The sequence below is a fragment of the Sclerotinia sclerotiorum genome, genomic scaffold (assembly GCF_000146945.2).
Source record: "Sclerotinia sclerotiorum 1980 UF-70 scaffold_3 genomic scaffold, whole genome shotgun sequence".
Taxonomy (NCBI): domain Eukaryota; kingdom Fungi; phylum Ascomycota; class Leotiomycetes; order Helotiales; family Sclerotiniaceae; genus Sclerotinia; species Sclerotinia sclerotiorum.
The window spans coordinates 1,014,961-1,027,823 of record NW_001820833.1 but is presented as its reverse complement, the minus strand read 5'-3'; the positions used below and the strand labels follow the sequence as shown (position 1 = coordinate 1,027,823).

Genomic DNA, 12,863 nt, shown 5'->3' with positions numbered 1-12,863 from the left:
ATCACTAAACATTAAATCTGCTAACTATATCATGAAATAATAACGTAACGTATGGGGAACTCGGACATATGGGGAACTCGGACAGGTACCTTTACACCAAATTTTGTATGTAAAGGTACTTAGAGCAACTTTTTATATCTCTATGGATATTAAAGATAATTTTTTTTTTTTTGATAGTTAGGTTTAATATCTAATAAAAATACAGTATTAAAGTTACAAAACACTTTTTAATTATATTGTTCTTAAATTAATACGATTTTAAAAATTCTCATAGTAATTTTTGTTAGGCAAAAACGAAAATTTGAAAGAAACTTTAATATCTTTATGAAAAAACTTTATATCTCTATAAAATTTTACCATATTAAATATTTATATTGAATATATCAAACTTCAAAATATCAAAACTATATCTCTAGTATTTCTAGAGATATAAAAAGTCGCTCTAAGTACCTTTACATACAAAATTTGGTGTAAAGGTACCTGTCCGAGTTCCCCATATGTCCGAGTTCCCCATACGTTACGTTATATAATAAACTTATATTATATCACACCATATCACTTCTTCAATCCTGTTCTGATCAAATAATCATTGATTAATTAATCTCAACATCTCAATAAATTAATCAACTAAACACACTAATTAATTTTCTAAATCTCTAACAAGTTCTCTAATTCTTCTCGAAGAATGCAAGACTTAGTAAAGGTTTTAAGTTTATAATGAATTTAATAGAACAAGAATTATATATAACTCTCCATCAGCAATCAGATATCCATACATGCCATCCCCAAATTCACACACAAAAAGACCAAACATACACTTGCATGCACCCCTTCATTCCCAACCCACCACATCACATCACATTCCAGTACACATATTTTCAATATTTAAAAGATTTCCATTCAACTAATCTCTTCTCTTCTCTTCTATTCCACTCTACTTTCCTCTCCATCCATCTCTCTTAAATGCCATTGTTTAATCTGTGTTACTTTACATACAACTAACTGTTAACATCGGGTATTATTCTCAAATCGCTCCCACCTAACAAAAAAAAAAAGAAAATAAAAGGGTACAGTATCTCAGTACATATCATTCCCATTCCTATTCCCATTCCCATTCGCATGGCCATCCATCCATCCATCCATCTACCCACTACCAACCCTCCTTCCAATCAACCTGGTAGTTGACACCTCTTTTTCCATCCATCCACAAATCCGGTGATATAAAAGAAAACAAAAATCCTTCTTCAGACATTCCAAATCAAGGATTCCTACTGACATAAAAAATATAAAGTGATATAAAAAGTTTGGAGAGTGCTTAGCTAGCTAAACCCAGCAAGAAATCGATAGATATTGCCTCGCCATTTAAACGCCACTTCCAAAAGTAAGCCAAGAGAAATGAAGAGTGAGATTGAAGAAGTAAAGTTTGGTGCACTGTATGGGTGAAATTAATGCTATAAAGATTCTTCCATTCCGAATTTCTTCAAGAGCATTAATGGCTGTAGTGGCTAATGACCACCCAGTGCACTTATCCTGGCACCTGCAGGTCGGTGGAGCAATCCTGGCTTTCCATGCAGGCTGTGTCGTATACTTCCAGTGTCGCTTCTACCACCAATTTCTTCATCGCTATCTTCGATAATTTTGGCTGGTAAGTCGTCTCTGGGATGGTATTGTTGACTCGTTCTTTCAGGTGTAGTGACGGAACTAGAGATAGACATTGCCGTGCTAGATCTGTGACTGAGCTCTGGGGTAGGAGGAATGCTGGAAGAGCGTCCGCTTCTCGGACGAAGCATACTCTCCTCGCCAGATTGCTCGCCGTCACTTGCCATGCTTGAAAGGTTGCTTTCACGGTGTCTTCTCTGCCTCTCTCTCATAGCAAGTTCCTCAGCCTCGGCATCTGCATCATGAGCCATCATGAGACCCTCCACGGCAGCTGCGCACTGATCACTAATGTTTCGGATGATGTGAGCAATAGCATCCGTTTTGTCCCGAAGATGACGATCGGCAACGTCTGCAATGCTGATTGCACTGTAACGTTTGCTATTTCGCACACTACCAACCAATCTTGCCTCCATCTCAGGTGTCATATCATCGCCTGATCGGCTGAATCTTTTTGAACGAGATGGTGTACGAGACGATGCACGAGATGACCCACGCTCAGAAGGCTCTCTTGATGAAGATCGCATACCACCGGCTTTGCTTTCCTCAGGAATCTCGCCCATATCTCTGTCCTCTTGGTCAAACTCGGCATCGAGGTACTCACTCATATCTGGACTCTTTTGGATGGTACGGACCAAGTGTTCCAAGTGATGAGATTGACCACCAATCAGACTGCGAAGATGCAAAACAACGCGTTGTGCCTCGTCTCTTTGTCGAAGAAGAGTTGAGTTGGTTCTTTGAAGCTCTGCAAGTTCTTTCTGGTTGCGCTCACGTTCACGGGTGAGTTCTTCGCCCATCTCTTGTTGGAGAACAAGTGCCTCGAGAGCATCATCACGTTGCTTCTCCGTACCAGCAAGGCGGGTGTTAAGGCGAGCTGCATCGTCTTTCTGTTGTTCGATAAGAGTGGTGAGACGTCTGTTCTCTCGCTTGTGGGTTTCGATCTTAACCTTGAGATCTTGAGTCTCCTTGGTAAGTTGCTCAGCGAAAGCTTGAAACTTAAGGAATTGTTGTTTCCAGCTTTCGAGTTCTTCAACCAAAAAGTTGTTTCTCTTTGTAACTTTGCCGAGTTCAGTATCCATGCGACCCTTGAGGTTAATAAAGTCTTGCCACGCCTCGAGAGCATCTCGGGAGTATTGATTTCTCTCGCGGACGATTTCGTTAAGATGTCTCATTGAAACCTTAGTCATCAAAGGTTTCTTTTGGGCTCCTCCAAAGACAGCTTTGATTCCCGTGTTTCGTCCCTGGGAAAGTTAGCGCATTTCAATTGAAACAAAAATTATGATTTACTCACCATCTTCTCACAAACATGATCCATCACGGCCATGGTAGCATCCTGGTTCCACCACTCCGGGTCTTGGATAGACTCGACTTCTCCTCGCATAACAATGATTTGACCAGCTGGAATTAATTTACCACCACCGTAAGCTGAACGAAGATGTTGTGGTACACCAGAAGGTGTTACATCACCATTCAGAGCTTGAGTAATGCGGTTAACCATCTTTGTGCGTTGACCAGCGGTCAAAGCGGTAGGTGGACTGGATGTTAAAACGAAGTTGCGATCCAAATCTACAACCAAAGCATCTGTGGGTGCCGTGAATAGAGTTCGACATTCTGCTGTAATTCCGAGAATATATGGTCCTGGTTCCTGAACAAGTTCTTGAGCGTGTCTTGCGTGAACGACTGGAACATAAAGACCACTCCACTCATAAACTCGAACAAAATATCGAATAGTCTCCGATGCCACCGTGAGCATGGCAGGGTAATGGGAAACGAAGATAATGCGACGTGTGGGCGATAAAGCTGCCTCGATTACTCCTACAATGTTAGGAATAGATAAGCAAGAGAACAATGGCCACATGGCGAAGTTCTGGAAGCCTGTCGGAGAAGATGGAAACTGGTAACAAAGTGCGTAATCCTTCATGTCGATACGCACGAGATCATTGAGCCTAGGAGCTGGAAAGCTCAAGATCCTCGAGACCTCTTCAGCATGGAAAAGATTGGTAGCTTTGTTCCAATGAATCCACATTCCTCTGAGGTAATCACCCAATAGATTATACAATGGGTATCTGGAAAGGAAGGACAAGCAGTATGGAATCCAGTATGTTTCATCAGCCGAGTCGTAGAAGTCGGATTCTGTCCTCCTTCTCAAGTCACGAATTGTCTCCGCTCGCTTCTCGTCGGCTCGGGACCAAACTCGTAGTGCTATCCCATACAAAGTGTGCGAGGAATCTTGTTGAAGGACGAATGAATGGTGAACACAATGAGGTTGGCTGCGTCCTGTGCAGATTTCGACATCGTGGGGGAAGCAAGCCTATTGCCAATTAGTAAAATCTTACCCTGGGCTGGCTTTCGTCCTTACCCTCATTGCAGAGTGAAGAGCTCTAGCGATTTCATTATCCTGCTCGAGTCGAGGGCTGCTACCCAAAATCTCGGGAAGCCAAAATTGGCCAACGGCACCCTTCATATGTTGGATCTTTCCTTGCGCTGGAGCCGGAGCCTTTACCCATTGTGCTGGTTCTCGGCCAACACCGCATACCATATAGGCATGAGTGAGGGTTTTTGGTGTTCGAGCTTGAGGTTTAGCATTAAGTGTAGAAGGAATTGGTTGTGTGATCCTTGAGTGGAGGGAGGAGGTTCGGCTAGGGATTATGAGGTTGTGATCCTGGTTGTTTTCCCGCGTACTAGGGCGCTCATCACCACGATCTCTCGTTCTTGGTCGAAGGAAGTTCGCTGAGCTGGTGAGAGATGGAGCCATGATTGGGATAAATTATGAGAAGTCAAAACCTCCTCGGTCTGTAGAATCCAAGTATGCTTCCTTTGGCGAGTAGGACAAGGTTCGAGAAGATACTGGAAGTCTTGTAGAAAGTGCAATGTGTTTCAGCGAAAGGTGATGTTAAAATGTTGAAATGTCAAAAGAGTGTATTCAGTGAATTGATTATATCATTCGATCTAGGACATTCACTTTGCCCTATCAATGAAGTCCCGAGTTCGTGATATTGCAGTGGCCCCTTTTTGGTACAACGTATGTTTCTTGTCCACTTTGAAATCCAGGCTAGGAAGAATTGACGATGGAAGCCTTTGTGTCTCAATCTTGCCTTACCTTTCTGCTGCTTTCTGCGACTGCAGATTGTTGTGCAGTCACGAAAATGTAAAGAATGAAAGAAGAGCTAGGAAAACAAGTGAGTGGAAGGAAAGGTTGAAATCCAGACGATGATTAGAAATGGCAGAAATGGCAGACAAGCAGGTAAGGGAAAGCGGGCATAGGACAAAAAGAGGAGCATGCACAGAAGGTTTGGAAGAACTGACAAGGATTGAAAGCCGAAGCTCATGATATTTATTCTATTCCTTGTCCAAAAAAAATGATAGCTTTGTTTTATTTTTACGAAGGAGAGGGCGAGGAGAGTTTTCCAGGGGTGTGAGAACTTTATATGATTGGTCGACAGCATTGAAAATTGAAGAGTGGGGTCACTTTCAGGAGATTGGGACCAAAAGAACGCTATGATCATTTAATATAATAATTCACTAGTATGTAATAAAGATGAATGAATATAAATATTTGAATGTTTAATAATAAGTATTTGAACGGACATTTTTGTCATCCGGGTATATTGATAATTATATTTATATAGGTAGTCTACTAACATTTTGATATTATATCGACTGAGTATCTATCCATATAATACTATAGCATGTATGATAGTATAGTACTCCTTGCATTCAGGTAGATGAATTGAATGATGAAAGTGCTGGAAAAGAAAAGGAAGAAAAGGAAAGATGTAGAAGGTTCAAACTACTCGACAGAAGGAAATTAAACCTAGATGTCTAATTGGAGTGCAGTGACAGGCACAAACCGAGGGGTGCTTTGATACTCTGTACCTATTTCTTGCTTATGTACGACAATCAGAACTCCATTCCCGTACTCCGTTCTCTGCAGGTGTCACTTATACTTACGTATTCAGACCAATCTTAGTGTGATGTATGGTTGCATTAGTGTAATGCAGCATGCAGGTCGTTGCTCCATCAATTGGAGATTCAAATAAAAAAAGGAAAAGGTTCAGGTCAAAACACCCAATTCATATCATCCAATCAATTCATCATACACGAACCATTCGCTTCCATTCATCCATCATCCAGTCCAGCCCATCAAGGTTCGCAGTATTTTTAACGGGCATCGTAAGATTCAAAGTTACCATAATTATCATTTCTTGACTCCGCAAGCTTTGCGTTCCTTTCCTCCATTTCCTAAAGAGGCCTATAATCTGACCAGATATTGTAACGATCATAGCGCATTATACTCCGTACCCCGTATATGTAGAGGAGAGGAGAGGCTTCATCAATGCTGACTTCCAATTGGGAAAGAAAGGCCAAGGAGTCAGCTCATTGTCGGTTTGAGTTTTGTGCCTGCAAGTATCCTGTGATTCCTCTCCGTCAAATCTCCCCTCGATTCTTGATATATGATACAAAATCTTAAATCATGTACAGACACGCCCGGACGCGTACTACATACAGTCTACAAGACTACAACACATCAACAAAATCATGGTCAAAATGTGGTTTTCCGCCTTCATCCTTGATTATTCCGTATAGGTGTAACAAGAAATAAATATTTCTAACTTTCAGGGGTATTGTCCAGGCACAGGCACAGGAACAAGAATAAGAATAAGAATAAAACAGGAACAGACAGGTACACATGCACATCCACAAAGGCACATGAGACTTGCAGCACAAGCACAATTGAACCTCCGCACATGTGGCCTTTGTCCGGAGGAACTCATGTGTATGTGTGGGTCAATCTCGCCTCGATGCACTGTCTGTTTCCTTAATCAAAATGTTATTATTTTCATCTACAGTCGATCAAATTTCCCCGACCCAAATAGCTTGGACTTGTTGTTTTACTTCTGGAAATCTACTTTGGGTCATTTATGTCATTTAAGTTGCTTCTAATTCAAGCCAACCAGCTGGAAATGGGAAAATGACTTCCAAGATTTATCTGTGCTCTATTGGTAATCATTGGGTATCTGCTTGGCCCTTGCATACGTTTGATTTTGATCGCAAATTGCAAATTGCTACATAAATGGAGATAGACTGCTTCACCGACACAATGTATAATTATGAACAGTACATACTACTGACAGAGCCGTATCAATAGAATTGTGGTTCAACGGTTGCTTCGGTACGGTACTCTTTAATTTGAGGTGAAAATATCAACAGTGGGCTTGATAAGTACCCAACCAGTTGAGACTTGACCTTGAGCTCGACTCGTCATCAACCCGGAGTTTTTATATTAAATATATATGAACAGGTAGATAACCCTAATCTTCTAACTCACCCAATAGGTTTGCATGCTGTCTTCGCATGAACTTTCATTGAGTGGGCTAAACCTTCCTCTCCAGATTTGGTCATTAAGCATGAAAAACCTCCATCATCTGTCAAGTCTCTGCAGGGTCAAAACCATCAAAACTTTATTCTCATTCGTATCACGACACTAGTTACGCATTGACCAAACAACAGCAAATAGTTTGCTTTACCACGTTTACGCAAAACCCACAGATGATGGGAGATTGCTATCGCCGATTTCTTGGAGTATTCAATTCATCGAACTCATTGCCGTCGTATTCTACCTGTACACTGGCATTTACAAAGGAGGTGGCGAGTCGGAATTTCGACAAAATTTTGAAAGGCATTTAGGATCAAATCATTTAGTAATGATTCAGCTCCGCATGTATCGATGTAACAGATGAGTCGGATTCGGCTACAAGTGGAAGTCTCCAAACACACTCTATTGGTCTAGTGCTTTTGCCTCAACTTTGTCCCTATTTTGCCCCAAGATCGCTTCATGTAGCCTTGAAGGGTTGGCTCTAGCATCAAAGGGTCTTAACCGAAGTTCCCGCTGCACCTAAGCGTATGAGCAAGTGCTCTAACCAACAACTTTGCTATTGGATGGTGCATTGACGTTTGTTTGTAAAGCCATGTGCGCCGAGGCTGGCTGGCTCCTGATTTTATGTGGCGAGTATCAAGTAGAGGAGCTTGAAGGCTTAGCTCATTCTTTTTCAACATTTAAGTAAGGATATGCTTGCTCATGACCAGTGGCATCATCAATTACTACTTCAATAATCTGTTATCGGCCAGCCCATTGGTTAAGATAATCGATAGCTTTATATCTCCAAGAGTATATGGTATTGGATAAACAAGCTTGCAATCTCCATCTGGGTCGAAGTTTGAACATCAGATGAAGTGGTCTCTGATTCGTTTGTGGCGGTGAGCAATCTTCTGCGACACATCGTTACACAGTATATTTTTTTTTTGGCTCAACTTATATCAGATTGAATTCTTGCTACAGATGCACACCATACGTTCATGCTCAAACGTATCGATCGGTAAGTGCATTTACCCCACGTGCTTGTCGATATTGGCGTCCTCTAGGGGATGTGCTTGCGAGCCACAGTTTGACAACTGCCACATCAAACAAGAAGACGAAAATTATTATCATGCAAAAGATCCCTGAGTCAGGAGTTTAAGATCAGCACATATAAGGACTAACACACGATCAACTTACGCGGCCTTATGCCTTACCCTTAACTTAGATAACATAAACTTTATAAGTTTATCGCGCTCTACGGAGTACATATCCGCTAAGGATGTTTAACCGAAGCTGAGGGAAGGGAGGGGAGCCTGGACTTTTTGGTTTTGGGGCTTGGGTGAGTCGAGTCATGAAGTATGGTTGTGTGTTAATTTTGGTACGGTTTTGTTCTCATCTATAGATTTTTGAGTAATTATTCGGATGTTACTGTATCGTTTGCTAGGTATTATATGATTTATCGCAACGAAAGAAACTTTTATGGTCTGCTCATGTTCTAAAGGTCAAATAGAAGGATCGGATCATCAATGACATTGATAACATAGGAGAGTATATATATATATGTACGTAGGCAGAATATCCAGTTTCAAATCTTTAGTATACATATCACTGATAGAAAATGGACATAATTAACAAATAAAAAGTATCCTCCGTTATATCATACAAAATCTAATAAGATTACACACCGAGTTTACAAAGGAGAAGAAAAGATTATTTATTAACTTGTCACTTACAAATCTCTACAATTAGATAGAAGTCAGAAGAGTATCCCTAATCAATTCATTCATCAGACCATAGAACTTGTAAGATATTGAGAGTTTTGAGAGTATGTATCCCAGGAATTCACAAGGCCACTTGAGAATAGAGAGAGGACAGGTAGGATGAGTGGTGTTTGATTAAATTACGATATTAAGTACAAATGAATATAAGAACTGAAAATTTTATTAAATCTACCCCATACTAAATCTAAGTATCTACTATTACATTCAACAAGAATTTTTTACCACAAAATATATATACGACGATGTTATATTCCTCACCATCCAGCCCATCTCCCCTGCACCATACAGCCTCGGCAAATACTTAACCCCCACTAAATCTGTTGTAGTATATAATAGGTAAAGAACAGGGGAAATTATAATCGACAGGACCGCTGGCGCAACGGTAGCGCGTTCGACTCCAGATCGAAAGGTTATCCGTTCAAATCGGGTGTGGTTCAATACCTCCTGTGTTGACTTGTTTTTTGTGCTTTTTTGTATTTCTGTGCAAGGGAATTTTTGTTAAATGGGGGAACTGGGATGGATTGATTGTTTTTATTTTTCTCGCTGAAGGAATGGTGTGTGGGGTGAGACTGAGCTTGTGTTTTTTCGTGTGTCGGGGGCTGGGGTTGGTTGGTTAGTTGGTTTCTTCCCTGTAAAAATAGTAGCATCTCACGATGCATGAATAGCATAGCATAGTATCGACATTGGTGTATTCGAGTTCTTAAATATAAACGCACCAAAGTAACACAGCCAATCTAGATCTCGTACAGTATAAATATCATCCATACCCCGAGTACAGGTATATACGAGTAGTCAGGTTATATCACACACATCATGTGTTCGTAGTCTTATATCAGAGAAATCTTCATCAGTATTCTAGCCCATCCCATCCATATATCTCCTCATGTTTTCCTTGTCCAAGTAATTCATTCTGCCTCTCCCATTTTTTCTGGCCTCATATCACAAGTTACCTAGAAGTAAAGATGCTTTCACATTTACTTTCACAACTAGAGTTATGCTGCGCAATTCATGCCCGGATAATTATCCATCATTGGTATTCTCATTGTCAAGTGCTTTTCTTCGTATCGATGCCATCTAGAAATTTGAAAATGGCTTTATTATCTATTTGTTGATCTTAATTTCTTTGATGCTGGAATGTTATTTCAAAAATAGTTTCTTATTGGTATTATTACATTGCTTTTCAAATATGATAAGAATGTAAAAGTTCCTCGTCCTGCTCTATTACCGAGGTGGTGCTTCTGCAGGATGATGGGAATTTTGGTTATATATGATTTCGGCGAGTATGCCGGATACTCCAATAAAGTTTTTATGGCCAAACCAAATCGATTGTATGCGGATATACTTTTTTTTTTTTGGAATCATTTGCAATCTCTTTAGGTTCATTACTTATATCTTGATCTCATCGATGTCGTTGGAGATGTATATTTTACCTGGATGAATTGATATTTATTGCTTGGGAAGCTTGTGTAAGCCGCCGGATGACCATACCAAGATGCCATTTTCTTTCGCAAAGCAGTATCTAGAAGACGCGATGTTGGAAGTCCTTTGCTATAGATCTATTTGATCGGGGCCAAGGTTGTGTTCAGGGTGCGTGTGCCATTCATGCTGCCACGTCCGCGTGACCATCTTCACCGGAAATAGCTCCTGCATCCTCGATCCTGAAGTGATTGAAGGTCCTTCCTACGTCGGTGGCAGATGCCTTCGCCCTGAGATTAATGTTTGTATTAATTTCTGGTATACGAACCGTACAGGTGCTTATACTCGAGCTCAAAGCAATATCGACGCTCCATTTGCGAGAGTTATGGATGCAACATGCTTAGACGGTGCTATGCAATTTAAGGAGTTTTATCCGGATCAATAATAGGGAAGAATTTAACATATTCTTGTGGCTACACAATCGGTGACACGTAATTTTCCGAGCTTTTGTACGTGTTCTATCACTTCTCTGACCAGCGTCTTCGCAAAGGGTACCTACTACTAAGGCACAACCATCCCATATCGGTCAACATTTTTTCGATATGGTACCTTCCTCTCCATCTGCATCTCAGCACTTATCCCGTACTCAAAGAATACAAAGTTCCAACCCTAGCACAACGTTAACTACCAATATCATTATTGAGATCTTCCGTAACTATCATCAAATATTTAATCTTTCCCCAGTCTTAAACCAACATATCTTCTCTTTCCCCCTATTTTGTATGTACAAAATGTAACTAACTATTTCGGGTTATCCAGTATCTTTGTTGCACATCTGAAAATCTCTCGGCACTTCTAGCTTGATTCGGCAGTAGTTCCGGCACTTCAACGTTTTGCATGTCTGAAAGTTCTCGGCACTTCTAGATTTAGTAGTAGCTCCGGTTCGTCACTGGGATACTGTTATCTTCAGTCGCAGCTAATAATTTGGCTAACTACCGGTCTACCAGTTACTACCGCGCCATGGTAGGTTAAAAATGTCCGTCGCAACTTGAGTATAAGGATTTGTACTGCATCAGTATTCTTACCATGTTCACAGCATTGCTGCTCAGTCCGGATTATCTACACAGACCCGAGCTCACCCTAGTCAAAGCTTCTTTTTGACTCCGTCTCTGAAGTGGTTCTCCGTGAGGCGTTGATGTTCTTTCTAGAGCAATAGCTACTAAGTAACAATCACACCTTCCTCAAAGGGAAGTCCCTATGAAGCGGCGATTGCTACGAGAAGCGAGCTCCACAATGGAGCAGTGAAAATTCATTTATGCTTAATTTATGCATATGCTTCTCTCCACGTCTCTTATGTGGTTCGAATATATCTTGCACCTTTTTTGCCGGCGATTTAAAGGTTTGGGCAAAATTTGAGTTTATCAACGGCACGGAAAAACTTACGAATGTAACGCTGAACATGTTATTGACCCAAGTGATGTATTGCACGCTCTCATTCGAAGAGGCCAGAATCACTGGTGAATCGTGAACTGGCTTTATAATAATGTGAGCGGAGTATCCAGAAACGGCACGGATATTGAGCAGATGACCATAGGACTTTGGAAATGGCGGATCATCTCTCCCCAAATGTGAGAAATTGCACTTCTCAGCAAAAGATCTTTGGGATATGGACGAATAATTTAGCAAGAAGTAAGCGCCATTCTCTTGGACGCGCTAGCGCTTGAGACACGCCAATAAAAACATTGATACAAATTTGAGAATCGTTCGAGGAGTTGGGTGAGAAGCAATTACGATGGATGTAGCGCTTCTACATTTAAACACCAGCTTCGATGCCCAGTTTATGGATGTGTGGAGACCGGTTCGTAACGACAGTACTTCGCTGTTTCTACTTTCGGCTCTTAGTTGGAGCACCTGCCGCCCATAGAACGATAATGGGAAGAATGTGTTTCTTCTTAATGCTATATGAGGTCTAGGTAATGAAAAATCGAGATGAGAAAAGTGGCTCACTTACTTCCTTTCCCCCTTCTATTCGATGCGATCATACTCACGTGGCTGAGTCCATCCATTTGTAGCATCAATATTTGAGTGTCCCTTTCAAAACACACCTTAGAACTACTGGGGAAAAGATGGGCCAATTACTTAGTGAACAATTCAGACTCAAAAACCAAGCCATGGAGCTTGGCAAGTTCACCTGAACTGCTCTGTCCAAACACTTTTATTGATACTCTGTTAACTCGAGGATGACAACTTTGAGTTGGCAAGTAATCTCGGATCTGTAGGTGCTCTAGTAGTTTATATCAACTCTTTGGGAAATATGGAATATATTGTGGATGTCTTGGCTAAAGGTATCCCATGAATCAATGCTGAGGTTGAGTACTATCAGTATGCTAATATGATCAAACTAACGACTAGTAACGCAAAAATGAAAGAATTATGGTTTGAAATGGAGTAATCTTTGTGGTTGGGCAGTTTGCAGTGAAGCTCATCGGAGTCCAATTATCATGTGGTAGATGAAACCTCACGGGGAGTTGAGAGAATCGGGGCGAGGTGTTTACTCACATTATTAGACGAGTTAGGAAGTTCAACCTTTTCGATATTTTATGTTACCCTTAGCTTTTGATTGCAAAAATCATTTTATCACAAGTGAAGTA

General features: G+C 40.9%; 3 protein-coding genes and 1 non-coding gene across 4 annotated transcripts; 2 read left to right on the top strand and 2 right to left on the bottom strand.

Moving 5' to 3' along the window:
* Positions 1–1,505: 1,505 nt before the first annotated feature.
* Positions 1,506–4,411, bottom strand: SS1G_02490 (hypothetical protein; the record flags this gene model as incomplete). The annotated part of the gene is made up of 3 exons (XM_001596220.1): positions 1,506–2,897; positions 2,948–3,967; positions 4,016–4,411. The coding sequence occupies 3 exons, from the start codon at positions 4,409–4,411 to the stop codon at positions 1,506–1,508; spliced, it is 2,808 nt and encodes a 935-aa protein (XP_001596270.1).
* A 3,214-nt stretch (positions 4,412–7,625) lies between these two features.
* Positions 7,626–8,174, top strand: SS1G_02489 (predicted protein; the record flags this gene model as incomplete). Its single annotated transcript, XM_001596219.1, has 2 exons — positions 7,626–7,717; positions 7,997–8,174. The coding sequence occupies 2 exons, from the start codon at positions 7,626–7,628 to the stop codon at positions 8,172–8,174; spliced, it is 270 nt and encodes an 89-aa protein (XP_001596269.1).
* Positions 8,175–9,161: 987 nt separating this feature from the next.
* SS1G_14559 lies at positions 9,162–9,233 on the top strand. Its single transcript has one exon. It is a non-coding gene; the product is annotated as a tRNA-Trp (tRNA).
* A 1,163-nt stretch (positions 9,234–10,396) lies between these two features.
* SS1G_02488 (predicted protein) lies at positions 10,397–10,586 on the bottom strand (the record flags this gene model as incomplete). Its single annotated transcript, XM_001596218.1, has 2 exons — positions 10,397–10,502; positions 10,546–10,586. The coding sequence occupies 2 exons, from the start codon at positions 10,584–10,586 to the stop codon at positions 10,397–10,399; spliced, it is 147 nt and encodes a 48-aa protein (XP_001596268.1).
* Between the last annotated feature and the right edge of the window lie 2,277 nt (positions 10,587–12,863).